Genomic DNA, 14,368 nt, shown 5'->3' with positions numbered 1-14,368 from the left:
AATAATTTATATCTGTATGTAAAAGTTTAAATAAGGTGTATTATCAGGGGATATTCAGATGCTTGGTAACTCATACCCTACATCTTCACCAAAACATATTTACCTTAGATTTTTTTCCGTGCTGTAAGAAAATAACCCAGCTCATTCACTAGTTTGTCAGTGAATATTGATTGTTGCACTATTCACTTTATTCACCAGACGTGTTTGTTACCTTCATGTTATTTTTTTCTGTTCAAAACTGAAAATGCACCTAAGAATTCTGTGTTCAACTTGTTGTCAAGATATAGCAACCAACTTGAGACATTTTCAAAAGGATACTTTTCCGAGGCCATAAAGAGATTTAAAACTTACATTTAGTGATCAAATTTTGATTAAATGAATTACTTGTTTCAGTGTGCTGCAGATGGCCAGCCTCCAAAAGAAAATTCATCAGACGGTTTATATTATGACGTGATAACACTCCTGGATGAAGTTATACTACCATCACTGTCATACATGGAATGTAACTGTTGCATTGCAGAGGAAGTGTGGAATGTAGTGAAACTATACCCATATCAGTTCAGGTAGCAGTTGTTCACTAGTATGATTCGATTAATAGAATTTTACACATTTTATTTGAAAATTATACCTAATGTTGTTCTGAAACCACAGGTACTGCTTGTACAGTCGATGGAAAAATGAAACCTATAAGTCTCATGCAAAACTCTTGCGTAAACGTGGTGATGAACTAAAGAAGATAAAATCTTTGATGAAACGCGTGAGCAAGGAAAATATTAAACCTGTTGGAAGATCAATTGGAAAGCTGACTCATTGTGCACCGGGGTATTTCTTTGACTATGTATGTATGTGGTATAAACCTACTTATTTGTTGAAGTAAAATAATAAGGATTTTTTTCAAAATTGAAAAAGTTACATCGTTTCCTTTTTATTTATTTTTTTTTCTCATCCCTGATATTGCATTTTATTTACTTGGATAGGAACAGAAATCTTAGGATGTAATTTTCAAATCCCTTTATAATATTTTATAAAGTATGCGTACAGGAAAATTCGATTGGAGTGATATGATATCAGATATTCCAGTTCTTTTCACTTAATGTCATGTGTAAATATAATTCTCATCAACTTTCATCTGAAAATTATAATTTGAGTACTAATTAAACAAAAGGTTTGTAGATATAGCTGCCATTGATTTAAATCAGATTTAATTGTATGCTGCTACTGAATTTGTCAAATGCAAAATGCAGTTTAAGGCATTATAAAGGTAATAAAATACCAACAGCTCATTAACCTCTGAAAAGAGCTTTTACATTCCGTAGTGAACGATGTGGCAGGGTGATAAGATACTTGAATGGCATTTGAGATACCATTGGTGTTAAATCTTCAAAGTTAACACATATATTTCGTACAACACAACAACACATATAAGTCACTGAGTAAGTGGACCTGTGAACAAGTCGGCATTCGATTAAACACTGAGTCTCAGTCTAGCGGCCGCTGCTCGGCTGGCCGCTTAGGTGGCGCAGCTGCTGCATGGCTGGCAGACAGCGCCGCACGTAGAGGATGTGCGTAATTGCGCGGCGGCACTTTGAATAATCGGCGAGTCACAACACTTTTCCCCCCTTTGAAATGGTTGCACTGGTCTTGATGAAGGTGTCCTGGAGATGGCTAACGTCCATAGGCGTTGTTTGACTCGCCGTAAAGTCTCGAGGAGGAGGCTTCCGTACGGACGGAAGTGTCCCCGATGATAACGGGTCGAGATGACAGGAGACGTAGGGGTCGAATCTGCTGGGGGTCCATGCACCAATCCGCCCATTGCGGCAAGTCCAGTTGATATGACAGGAGACATGGGCGATGTGTCTGCGTCCGTTGGAGGAGGAGGCGAGTGGATGTACTCTGACAGAGGATGGTCCTCCGGTTCCTGCATGGGCACGTCTCCTGGTGGCGTCCGTTCTGGTGCTGGCATCGCGATGACGGTGAGAGGGCTGCGTTGTGAGTATTGAGAGATGCCAAGATCCCGAGCATCAGGTAGAGCCAAAGGTGGTGTGGCGGCATTCGGAACAGGCGTTGCTGGCACCCGAGGCCGAAGCTGGTCCGAATGACGCACTGCAACACCCGTGTCCGTCTGGATTTCATACAGGCACCTGCTACGGTGTCGTAAGATGCGGCCCGGGCTCCATTTTGGCCGCCCGCCATATCCCCGTACCCAGACGAGGTCGTCGGCGGTGAACCGGCCAAGTGAAGGCACCCGCGGCCGTGAGGTGGGAGGCTGCAGAAGATGAAGTAGCGTGCGGGGCTGTCGGCCATGTAAGAGCTCAGCCAGGCTGTGATCGCCCATGGGGGTGAAACGGTAAGACGCCAGGAACTGGAGAAGCGCATCATCAGCAGCAGAAGAAGTCAGAAATTTCCGCATTTGAGCCTTAAATGTGCGGACCAGTCGTTCAGCCTCACCGTTGGATTGTGGATGGAACGGCGGGGCCGTGACATGCGTAACACCATGACGAGCACAAAAATCCGCAAAGTCGGAAGAGGCAAATTGCGGACCATTATCAGTAACAAGAGTAGAGGGGAGGCCTTCCAAAGAAAAAATGCGGGCGAGAGCACTGGTGGTTGCCGTGGTGGTAGGTGACGTGCAACGGACAATGAAAGGAAAGTTAGAGTAGGCGTCAATTACGAGGAGCCAATAAGTACCTAAAAAGGGTCTCGCAAAGTCAGCATGAATGCGCTCCCAGGGCTTCTCAGGCGAAGGCCACGGTGACAAAGATGACTTTGGGGCAGCGGCCTGTGACGCACAAGGGCCGCAGGCAGCGACCATGTGTGCGATTTCAGAGTCGATGCCAGGCCAGTACACATGACGGCGCGCCAGAGATTTTGTGCGAGACACACCCCAGTGCCCCTGGTGAAGGAGGCGCAAGACCGAAGCACGCAAAGACGCAGGTATCACAACACGCGGCGAAGCATTGTCAGTGGAGAGGATGATAACACCATCCCTAGCCGTGAGGCAGTAGCGCAAAGTGTAGTAGTTCCGCAACGGATCAGAAGTCTTAGCGGGCGGGCGATCTGGCCAACCCTTCTGAATACGGCGTGAAACCCGGGAGAGGGTAGGGTCAGAACCCGTAGCAGCCGCCAGCCTGTCCCCAGTGATGGGGAACCCGTCCACAACCCGCTGCTCAGCAACATCCAGGTGGAAACACAAAAGTTCGTCCCTATCGAATGCCTGATCCGGAGCCACGGGAAGGCGAGACAAAGCATCAGCATTCGCATGTTGAGCCGTTGGCCGGAAATGAATATCATAATTGAAACGGGACAAGTAAAGAGCCCAACGCTGGAGGCGGTGTGCAGCCTTGTCGGGAAGTGACGTTGATGGATGAAACAAGGAAACAAGTGGTTTGTGATCCGTAACAAGATGAAATTTTGAGCCATAGAGAAAAGCACCAAACTTATGAAGAGCATAAATGATGGTCAAAGCTTCTTTCTCAATTTGAGAACACTTTTGTTGGGCATCCGTGAGCGTTTTGGAGGCATAAGCGACGGGTTGTTCCGAACCGTCAGAAAAACGGTGCGCAAGGACTGCACCGACCCCGTATTGAGAGGCGTCTGTGGCAAGAACAAGATGTTGGCCAGGTCGATAAGTAGCCAGGCACGGGGCCTGTTTCAGCATAGTCTTTAATTTCCGGAAAGCCACGTCACATGACGCGGACCAGTGAAAAGGCACGTTTTTATGCAACAGACGATGCAACGGCTGAGCCACCGACGCCGCAGATGGTAAAAACTTGTGATAGTATGCTATTTTCCCCAAGAAGGCCTGCAGTTCCTTAACAGATGTAGGGCGAGGAAGGGCATCGATTGCAGCAACATTGTGTTGAAGCGGACGAATACCATCCCGAGATAGTTGAAACCCTAAGTACGTGATAGATGCCTGAAAAAATTGTGATTTCTGAAGATTACACTTAAGACCGGCAGTCTGTAAGACATTAAAAAGTGTGCGGAGATTTTGAAGATGTTCTTCAGTGGTGGAGCCAGTGACAACTATATCATCCATGTAATTGATACACCCCAAGACAGGGAGCAATAATTGTTCCAAGATTCGCTGAAAAAGAGCAGGGGCGCTAGCAACCTCGAATGGCAAGCGTTGGTATTGATAGAGGCCGAAAGGCGTGTTAAGGACCAGAAACTGCCGGGAAGCAGCGTCAAGAGGAAGTTGATGATAAGCTTCTGACAGGTCAATTTTAGAAAAATACTGTCCTCCAGCGAGTTTAGTGAACAGTTCTTCAGGACGGGGCATAGGGTAAGTGTCGATGAGGCATTGAGCATTTACAGTGGCTTTGAAATCGCCACAGAGACGAATATCACCATTGTGCTTAGCAACTACAACGACAGGAGAGGACCACTCACTGGAAGTGACAGGAAGCAAGACCCCTGAAGCAGTGACGCGATCCAACTCCCGTTTTACCCGATCACGAAGGGCCACAGGAATGGGCCGAGCCCGAAAAAACTTAGGCCGAGCAGTAGGTTTGAGCGTGATATGAGCTTCAAAGTCGTCTGCACGGCCCAACCCAGGAGAAAAAAGGGACGAAAATGTGGTCGACAAGGAATCCAGTTGAGCATAAGGAATAGCGTCAGAGACAATATTGACAGAGTCATCTATGGAAAACCCAAAAACGCGAAAGGCATCGAAACCAAAAAGATTTTCTGCATTGCTCTGGTCAACCACAAATATGGGAACAGTGCGAACGACGGATTTGTAAAATACCTCAGCATTAAACTGTCCCAAGAGAGAAATCTTCTGTTTATTGTACGTCCGTAATTGCCGAGTGACGGGACAGGAGTGGAGAACCCAGCTGAAGATACGTCTGAGAATTAATTATAGTGGCAGCAGAACCAGTATCCACTTGCATGCGAACATCTCGACCAAGGATTTGGACTGTGAGGAATAACTTCCCTGAAAGGGAAGAAGTGCAATTGACAGACAACACAGAATCAGAATAGCGTCATGTTCATGAACATCGTGTATGCGGTCGGATTTACAAACGGAAGACACATGACCTTTCTTTTTGCAATTGTGACACACAGCCCAACGTTGGGGACAATCCTCGCGTGAATGTTTCGTAAAACGCCGTGGACATGAAGGAAGTTGCCGGGGATTTTGCTGCAGTTTCTTAGTGGGTTGTTTATGGCTAGGCCGAGGCTGCGCGTGGGAGCGTACTGCGGCCACGTCGGCCGGCGGGGACGCGCTGCACGCGTCGTCAACAGCGCACAGAGGTTGTATTTCCCCGACGTCACCCCACGCTTCTATTTGCGCCCCAGCGGCGCGAGAAATTTCAAAAGACTGTGCAATGGAGAGAATTTCATCTAGAGTCGGATTCGCCAACTGAAGGGCACGTTGCCGAACTTCTTTGTCGGGCACCGACCGGATAATAGCATCCCGTACCATGGAATCGGCATAGGATTCTTTGTGAACGTCAGTAACAAATTGACACTTTCGACTGAGGCCGTGAAGTTCAGCAGCCCAAGCGCGATAGGACTGATTTGGTTGTTTTTGACAACGATAAAAGGCAACACGAGAGGCTACCACATGCGTTTGCTTTTGAAAATAGACAGACAGAAGGGAGCAAATTTCAGCAAAGGACAAAGACGCAGGATCCTTCAAAGGGGCCAATTGCGACAACAACCGATACATTTGAGGTGAAATCCAGGAAAGGAACAGAGACTTACATGGTTGTTTGTCCGTGACATGAAATGCCATAAAGTGCTGTCGAAGACGTTTTTCATAATCAGACCAGTCTTCCGCCGTCTCGTCGTAAGGTGGAAAAGGAGGTACAGCCAACGACGAGAAACGCCCCACATTTGACGCCGCGACGAAATCGCGAATCGCCAATGTTAGAAGCGTTTGCTGTTCAAGGAGATTTTGCAAGAGCTGCTCGACAGTAGCCATGGAACCCTGTGAGACAACGGTGAAAAGGAAAAATCCACTACCTCGTCGCCAATTGTTAAATCTTCAAAGTTAAAACACATATATTTCGGACAACACAACAACACATATAAGTCACTGAGTAAGTGGACCTGTGAACAAGTCGACATTCGATTAAACACTGAGTCTCAGTCTAGCAGCCGCTGCTCGGCTGGCCGCTTAGGTGCCGCAGCTGCTGCATGGCTGGCAGACAGCGCCGCACGTAGAGGACGTGCGTAATTGCGCGGCGGCACTTTGAATAATCGGCGAGTCACAACAATTGGTTCAAGTCCCTAGCTTAGCTTCTACTTGAAATTATCATATAATTTGGTCGATAAAAAATCAGCTCACCAAGCGGTGGCAGTAATAAATACATATAGAAGTTAAGCTTGCAGCCAGTGGCTCCTACTGGCAGAAGTGTTGTTAGGGAAGGAAGAGGGAAGAAGGAAAAGGTCTGATGAGGTTTAGGAAAAGGTGTAGAGTTCAGAAAAGTCGACCAGTACCCCAGTTCGTGAGATACATATTGGACTGGCTGGTTGTTAGAGACTGCACCAAATTAGATTTGAAAACCTGAGAGCATAAAGGTTGAAGATTGAAGATAACATAATAAATAAGACAGAGATAACTGACATAAAAACATCCATGGGTTAATAAGAGGTGAAAGAAGCGCATTATACATGATAGAGGAGGCGGCAGGGGAAAAAAATAAAAGGTGCAGAAAACTAAAAGAACATGAATAAAGGCGTTCAGTAAAACCCTGATTTTACATTCTCACATTTTATGTCTTCGGAATTTTTATATTTATTTTTTTCGGCCTCATCGGAAGTCCTATTCTCTCGATACAATGCTTTTTTCCTGTCATTAATGTTTTTGTGTTACAACGTTTCCCGCATTTTCTGTTTTCCTTGACATTATCACGACCTTTAATATTTATTTTTATACAGATTTCTGCAAAAGGTGCATCATATTCCTCCCCAAAGTCAGTCTTGGAACAAAGAAGAAAACGCAGACTACAGTAAAACCCCGTATTAACAAACCCCCTTTTAAGGAAATCCCACTTTAAAGGAATACTTTCATTGGTCCCGGCGATAACGCCATAAAAACAGTGTTCCTGAAATTCGGTTTTAATGAATCGCGCTTTCTTTTAAATCCCGCTTTTAAGGAATACGTGTGTTACAATTCACAAATTAAAATACGGTCTGCAGCTGCACTTCTTGTTTTCGGACATTAAATCGTAACGTTAGGTTTTGATCATTGCATTATTAAAATCGATGTCCGCGTTAGCATTCGTATATTGGTCTCATATCGATAGTTGTGAAGTTATCGAGATTGGTGAATGTTAAACTGATCATTTAAAAACACAATTCTTCCGCACTATCGCGCTCCAGCTGTCGTGTCTGACGCTATAAAGTGAAAGCATTAAATATATACTGTGGTTGTGTAGTCTACTTACAATAGTGTTTTTGTACGTGTAATATGGCCACCAAATGAAGAAAACTGACGATACAGCAGAAGCTAACAATTATTCAGGATTTCGAAGAGAATCGCAATACCTGTATGAAATTATGCGACGTTACAAAGAAGTACGATTTGGTGCCATCATCTTTGTGCGGAATAATGAAAAATATGGAGGCTTTATTAACTTTAGAAGCACATGGTTCATGTTCAACAGAAAGGAAGAATATTTGTGAGTCATCTTTCAGAGCCGTAGAAACTGCTCTTTTAGACTGGTTTCAGGAAATAAGAGCCACAAATATTCCCATAAGTGGTAATTTGTTGTGTGAGAAGGCCCGAGGAATTGCACTGAGGATGGGATATGAGAACTTCAGTGCATTTAACAGCTGGCTAGATCATTAAATAAATAAAAAAAAAAAATTGTAATGCCGATGAGACTGGTGTATTTTATAGCCTCCTTCCATCTAAAACACTTTCAATTAAGGGTGAAAAATGTCATGGGAGACAAAAAAGTAAAGAGAGAATGACAGCATTGTTGTGCGTGAACAATGACAGAAGTGAAAAGTTGCCACCTTTAATTATTGGTAAATTTAAAACTCCGAGGTGTTTTAAGAACATAAAGACACTTTCGTGCAAATATGAGTTTAACAAAAATGCCTGGATGACGACAGATATTTATATAAGGTTTCTGAGGAGCTTGGACTCAAAGATGGGCGCAGCAGGAAGAAAGATTGTACTTATCTTAGATAGATGCCCTGCTCATCCCAAAGATACCTCATTTTTAAGAAGTATAAATGTTGTGTACCTTTCTGCTAACTGCACAAGTCACTTGCAACCACTGGACTTACACATAATCAATTCAGTTAAGGCTAGATATAGAATGGCTCTAGTGCAGAAATCAGTTTCATTCTTGCAGAGGAAGCAAGTTATGAAATTGAATATTTTACAGGCCATGCATATTTTTGTTGCCACCTGGAATGCAGTCACACAGCAGACTGTCATAAACTGCTTTGCAAATGCTGGCTGTGGTGCAACACGTTTGTGGAGGACGATATCCCTGAAAAAGATTGGAATGTTACAGATGTTCCTGAGACTGTGACATTCCAAGAGTTTATTTCGTGTGATGATAATGTACTTACTTCTACACCCACTATGTACATGAGTGAGCTGTTTGCTGCTGATATTGGTGAAAAAACTGCAGTTGGTGGTGACAGTGGTGGTGACAAGGATGATGATGATGAAGATGTGGACGTGGACTCACCAACACCAAGTTTTTCTGCAGCTGTGGAAGAACTTGAGACTGTTAGAAGGTATTTCTCATCCTTCGTTGTGGATGAGTCAGTTCTTAACAGTATTAATCAGCTGGAACGACAACTTCTAGAAGTACGCTGTGCTGGAAGGAAGTAGCAGACTACTCTTCTAGATTTTTTTCAGAAATAAAGACAGTATAGCAGCTTTATTCATTATTGTGATATCTAATTCATTGAGTGCCATTAGCTAAATAAAATTTTCTCCTCTTAAATCAAGATTACTTTTGCTGCGACCTAACATCCAAAATATTTGGGGGGAAAAAGTATTATAAATATATCGAGTAGTTTTAAATTTGCCAAGAAACATTTTCATGTTCACTGTATTTTTTTTTTGTATGCAGCACAAGGTGAGATTGTGATTATGGAGTATTTATATGGGCTAAATAGCCTAGGTTTCAGTTTTGATTCTGGAACACTTATTTGCAGTGCATTTTGACCTAAACCCTTATTTAAGGAAAACCCTCTTTTAAGGAACAAATTTTTTGGGCTCCTGAGATTCGTTAAAAAGGGGTTTTACTGTATATGCAGAGCTATTGATCGCGTAATGTAGTGTTAGCGCGATAATCAAGATTTTGATTGTTAATGTGTTGGGTCACGACCATCTGTGTTATAGATTTGCAGTGTTTGGAAGGTGGGAAAGTATGCTAAGTCACTGTATTACAACAGCTTCAATATAATTTCACAAGTCATTTATATAAAAACGCCCCTTTTAAAGATGGCTGTATCTACAATGGACCTTGAAGAATCGTTGTTACTTCTGCGTGAAGTAAGCTAATCTGTACTAGGCATGCTGTCTTAGGTTGCTACGGACTGATGCCATATGTAAACAGTCCTTCTCAGGATGCTCTGTAACATGATGACAATTTCCACCTTCTTTCTCACCCAGGAGAAACCTGAAATAAGAGAACTGCTTGTTGGCAACTAGCTGTAGATTTCATGCCCATTTTTCTCTGTTTATGAAGACTGCCAACTTTAGTGTTTTAACAAATATTGTTTTACAAATTTTATTTGCCAAAATGTTATAATGATTATCAATTGTAAGTCTCTCATTAGGACATAAATATCTTTCTAATGTGGTTTCATGAAAGACCTTTACTTCTGTGTTTTATTTACACAATTGGACATGATCAAAACTAAAAGAGGAATTAACGGGCACATTTGTATGTGCCTGCAGTCAGCCACGGCTTCTGTGACAAGTAGAGCTAATTGCAGTTGGAAAGGAACAAAATTAATTATTGCAAATTTTTTAAACAGGCAAAATTTAAATTGTTTTAATTTCACATTTTGAATGATATAGAGAGAATGACAGTAACAGTAATTTATTCATTTTGCTTGCTGTTTTTCCTATGCATTCCTGTATTTTACACTTTCTTGCATTTTGCTTTTCGTCGTCCGCTTAACCTTCACAATATCCCGGTCAGACACCCCTACTCCACCTGTACCCATTATTCTACCCTTTGGCTCCCATCCCCATCACGGCCCCTGCAGTAAGAAAAACTTGGCCAATGCACCCTCCTACCACCACCTACACCAGCCCTGTAACTGGCAAAAGCATATACTATCAAAGAGAGACCACTTGTGAAATGACATGTTGTGTACCAGTTGTTATGTAAACACTGTTTGCCTATCTACATTGGTGTGACTACCACCAATTTATCAGTTACAAAGAATGGACATTGACTGAGGGTGTGTACTGGCAACACACAATACTGTGTTGCCGAGCATGCTGTATGACATGATGGTAATGACCTAGATGCCTGTTTCACTGCACATGCCTCCTGGAGAACCCTGACACCAGTGTCTCAGAACCAATGTCTGGATGGTTAGACACTGGACTTGCATTCGGGAGGACGACGGTTCAAGCCCGTGTCTGGCCATACTGATTTAGGTTTTCCGTGATTTCCCTAAATCACTCCAGGCAAATGCCGGGATGGTTCCTCTGAAAGGGCACGGCCGACTTCCTTCCCTAATCCGATGAGACCGATGACCTCGCTGTCTGGTCTCCTTCCCCAAAAACAACCCAACCCAGTGTCTGGAACTATCATTACAACATATCCCTGGTTCTCATCACCTACCGGGCCTACATTTGTGTTAAAAATGCACTTGGTTTTCTGTTTTTTTTACTTTTTTTTTAACTGCACGTTCTTTTGTCAGTAATCTCTGTCTTTCTTATTACCCTGTCTCCCATCTGTAAGGGTTTTAAATCTCACCCAATGCCGTCCCCAACAATCACCCTTTCCTACTCATCCCCTGAATGGGGTTCTGGGTGACTTTTCCATAGCTCTCCCGCCAGTCATCCTCCTTCATCCCTCTTCCTTCTCCTTCATCCCTCCTGCCAGAAAAAGGAACTAACAGATCAAAAAGGATGCACTTTAAACATTTATGTGTGTTTTCTCCTGCCACTGCTTAGTCAGTAGGTTTTTCTTTTTAACTAACAAATTAAACTATATTTTCAAAAACTGATTATTTTCATTGATATATTAAACTTTCCTTGGTTACATTAATTCTCTCTTGAGTTAAATGCCAGGATTTATTCGTTGAAGTGCATAGAAGATCCAAATTCTGAAATAAAACTCTGCAGCTGAATGTAATATCTCCAGTTTTGGAATTTGTCTGATTTGGGTGTGCAGCCTTCCATGTCTCATCACTCACTTCTTTTGCCTCCTACAGTCAACTCTAATAATGAAGTAATGTAGCCCAATTACTTTTTCATTGACTCCTGCTGTGTTTATACTCCTGAAAATATCCTGAATGAACAGTGTGCTAAATAATTGTTTTATGCAAGTGTCCAACATTTTATTTGTACTAGCATTCATTCCCTTGGAATTCTTTTTCTGTGTTGGACATCCATAACCATCCGTTCTTCCTTGCACACCAAGCTAAAGATCAAAGGAGGCAAGCTATTATGTCTTCACTCTTTGTTTGCTCCTCTTCCCAACATTTATTTGTTAAATGTGATTTTTGGATTGTGGATATCAATTCAAATAACTACATAAGATATGTAAATGCTAAGAAGTATTTAATAGTTTTTAATATTTTGAATACAATTGATTTTTCCACAGATGCTGATGCAGATACAAATATATGACAATCTTATCACACCTATAGTTGATTCTCTGAAGTACCTGACGAGTCTTTCTTACGATGTCCTTGGTTACTGCCTTGTGGAGTCCCTCTCTAGTGCAGATCGAGAACATTTCAAGCATGATGGAACTTCAATTTCTCTCTGGCTTCAGAGCCTCTCTTCCTTCTGTGGGGCCATTTTTAAAAAGTATAACATAGAACTAACTGGGCTCTTACAATATGTTGCTAATCAACTGAAAGCTCAAAAGAGGTGAGTGCAAATGTAGAAGTTGCTGTTGTGTGTGTTTTTCCTGCATACAGAATTGTAAAATTATAAAACATTAGTTGTTATTCCAAAAACCATAACTTGCTTCATCTAACATGTGCCATGTTTTAATGTGCTATGAGCAGTATACTTTGTTAGATCACGTAGAATAGAGGATAGCCACATGTGAATGTGATACTTTATTGTTATTAACACAATAATTTTTAATTGCATTTACAGTCTGGACTTGTTAATACTAAAGGAGGTAGTGCAAAAGATGGCAGGTATAGAGGCTGCAGAGGAAATGACACCTCAACAGTTAGAAGCTATGGCAGGTGGAGAACTACTCAAAGGAGAGGTAAAAATAATTATATAGTAGGCAAGGCAAGAAGCCATGCAGTGAAGTTGTCACTTAAATTCGACAGTTATTGACTTAAGATTTTCTGGTGTGCAATTTTAAATAATACTTCCACATTTTATTCTCAGTAATTTCCTAAAATTGAGGCCATTTTATTGTTTATTGAACATTTTGTTATGAAATAAAAATGTTTATTATTGTAGTGTATAAAAGATAGACCCCAGCTTAAAGGTAGTGGACGTAATGTATTTTATGCAAGTATTCGTTAGAAGTCTATGCAAACTACAAATGAAACACCTTATCAGAAAGTTCTAATTTTCTAGCACCTCTTTAAATGGAATTAGATTTAAGCAAGAATGACAGGAAAAGGAAATACAACAGTATGAAAAATGTAGCAAATACATTTTATCAGATAGTAAAGTGATAGACACAGTGACCTAGCCACAAAGTGTATATATTCAGCTTAGGGAACGGCTTTAATGTCATTATCTCCATATGTGTTAATGAAACTCAACTTTCTTTGTTTTGTTGATGGTGAGCTGCTTAGGAAAGTTGAAGATGCTGGCTGAATGGAACGAAGTAGCAAAAATGGTCTGAAATGATTTTGGAAAAGTCCATAAAGTTAAAAAAATCACTTGTTTAAATCTTTATAGTAGTTTGGTTTTCATTAAGGGCAGTACAACATAGACTTTGAAAGCAAAAACTGAAGGAGACTAAGGGCTGATTGTATAAAGCATGTAACCTTAGATTAAGACAGAAAATGACCATAGATCAAAATTAACCTGGAAAACTGCATTGTATAAACGTCAATCCTAGATCATATTGCCGTGAAGTCTGATCATATTTGACTGGCAAAAATTCAAAGTCAGGCTCAGCTCTAATTGTCAGTTTATTGTGTAGTGGTTCTATGATTCACAGCTTTTGTTATTAGCAGGTGTCAATTGGAATAATAAAAGAGTTGTTATTAACGCAAAAAATGACAAGTAAATATGTGACTACTCAATTTTCATGCCGCTGATGGTCAAAATACTTTGTTTCAATCAGGGACGCTAGTATAAGGAAATTACTGGCTATCATTTGTACTTAACGATCAATCTTATAACCGCTGTTGGGAGATGCCTCGTAATTTATGTGATTAGTTCAAAGGCATTTTATAGATGACTTAGCAGCGGAGTAAGAAAGAAAAATTCGAAATATTTGCAGGGAACGTATGGGAATTTTGACAGCAGCCAATAATGATTCAACATCACTTACATGTTTTCTCTTTCGGCCCAAGTAGCAGTAACTGCAATTTGTATTAAATTGTTAACTACTGAACACATCCCTAAACTTCTGTGACAATTCCATGTGCATTGATAAAGAGAACATAAGCTAGCGTGTTGAAGTACACAAACCGCATAACTATGTTTCATTCATTTTGGTGGCTCAGAGGTTGCATTCTGAACTGCCGTGCAGAAGATCGCATGTTCGACCCCATGTCAATTCTTAATTTTTTTTTTCTATTTGTTACACCCCACTGTACCATACCGTTGAATTGATACCATACTCTCCGTTTTCTGGACATTCTGGACCACGGTTGGGCAAAATTCTGTGTGCAGTAACCCTACACAATGTGAATGTCATGGTTTCCTTTCATTTACTTTACTAACATCTAAACATTCAGATGTGTCCACAGAGGACAATGACGACAAGATTGAGCTCCTCGCACTTGCTGCGAAAGAGTGAACCCACTCTTGGAGTTAAATAATAAGTTATTTAAGCTGAGGTTTCGTTTGGAGAAAAGTAATTCAGAGCAGTTGGAACTGAAGCTTAGAGACTATCTGATGAAACCACTCAAAAGAAACCAAGTGCTGACCGTAATGTGCCTATTGCTGTTAACCTTAAGATTTTACATCACAGGAACCTTTCAAATAGTGGTTGGTGATTCATTTAAAGCAGACATAGCAACAGCTTGCAGAGCTATCCATAAG

The 14,368-nt window shown here is 41.6% G+C and overlaps 1 protein-coding gene across 3 annotated transcripts in view; it reads left to right on the top strand.

Moving 5' to 3' along the window:
- The window catches only part of LOC126412858 (THO complex subunit 2), a 317,539-nt gene that overhangs the window by 120,632 nt on the left and 182,539 nt on the right, over window positions 1-14,368 (top strand). For all 3 annotated transcript variants that reach the window (XM_050082722.1, XM_050082721.1, XM_050082720.1), the window contains exons 11-14: window positions 394-563; window positions 652-838; window positions 11,775-12,046; window positions 12,281-12,398. In XM_050082722.1, the coding sequence (XP_049938679.1) occupies window positions 394-563; window positions 652-838; window positions 11,775-12,046; window positions 12,281-12,398 (747 nt within the window). The remainder of the gene's footprint in view (window positions 1-393; window positions 564-651; window positions 839-11,774; window positions 12,047-12,280; window positions 12,399-14,368) is intronic.

This window comes from Schistocerca serialis, chromosome 7, assembly GCF_023864345.2.
Source record: "Schistocerca serialis cubense isolate TAMUIC-IGC-003099 chromosome 7, iqSchSeri2.2, whole genome shotgun sequence".
Taxonomy (NCBI): Eukaryota; Metazoa; Arthropoda; class Insecta; order Orthoptera; family Acrididae; genus Schistocerca; species Schistocerca serialis.
The sequence above is the reverse complement of the archived record's forward strand: the minus strand, read 5'-3'. Positions and strand labels throughout refer to the sequence as shown.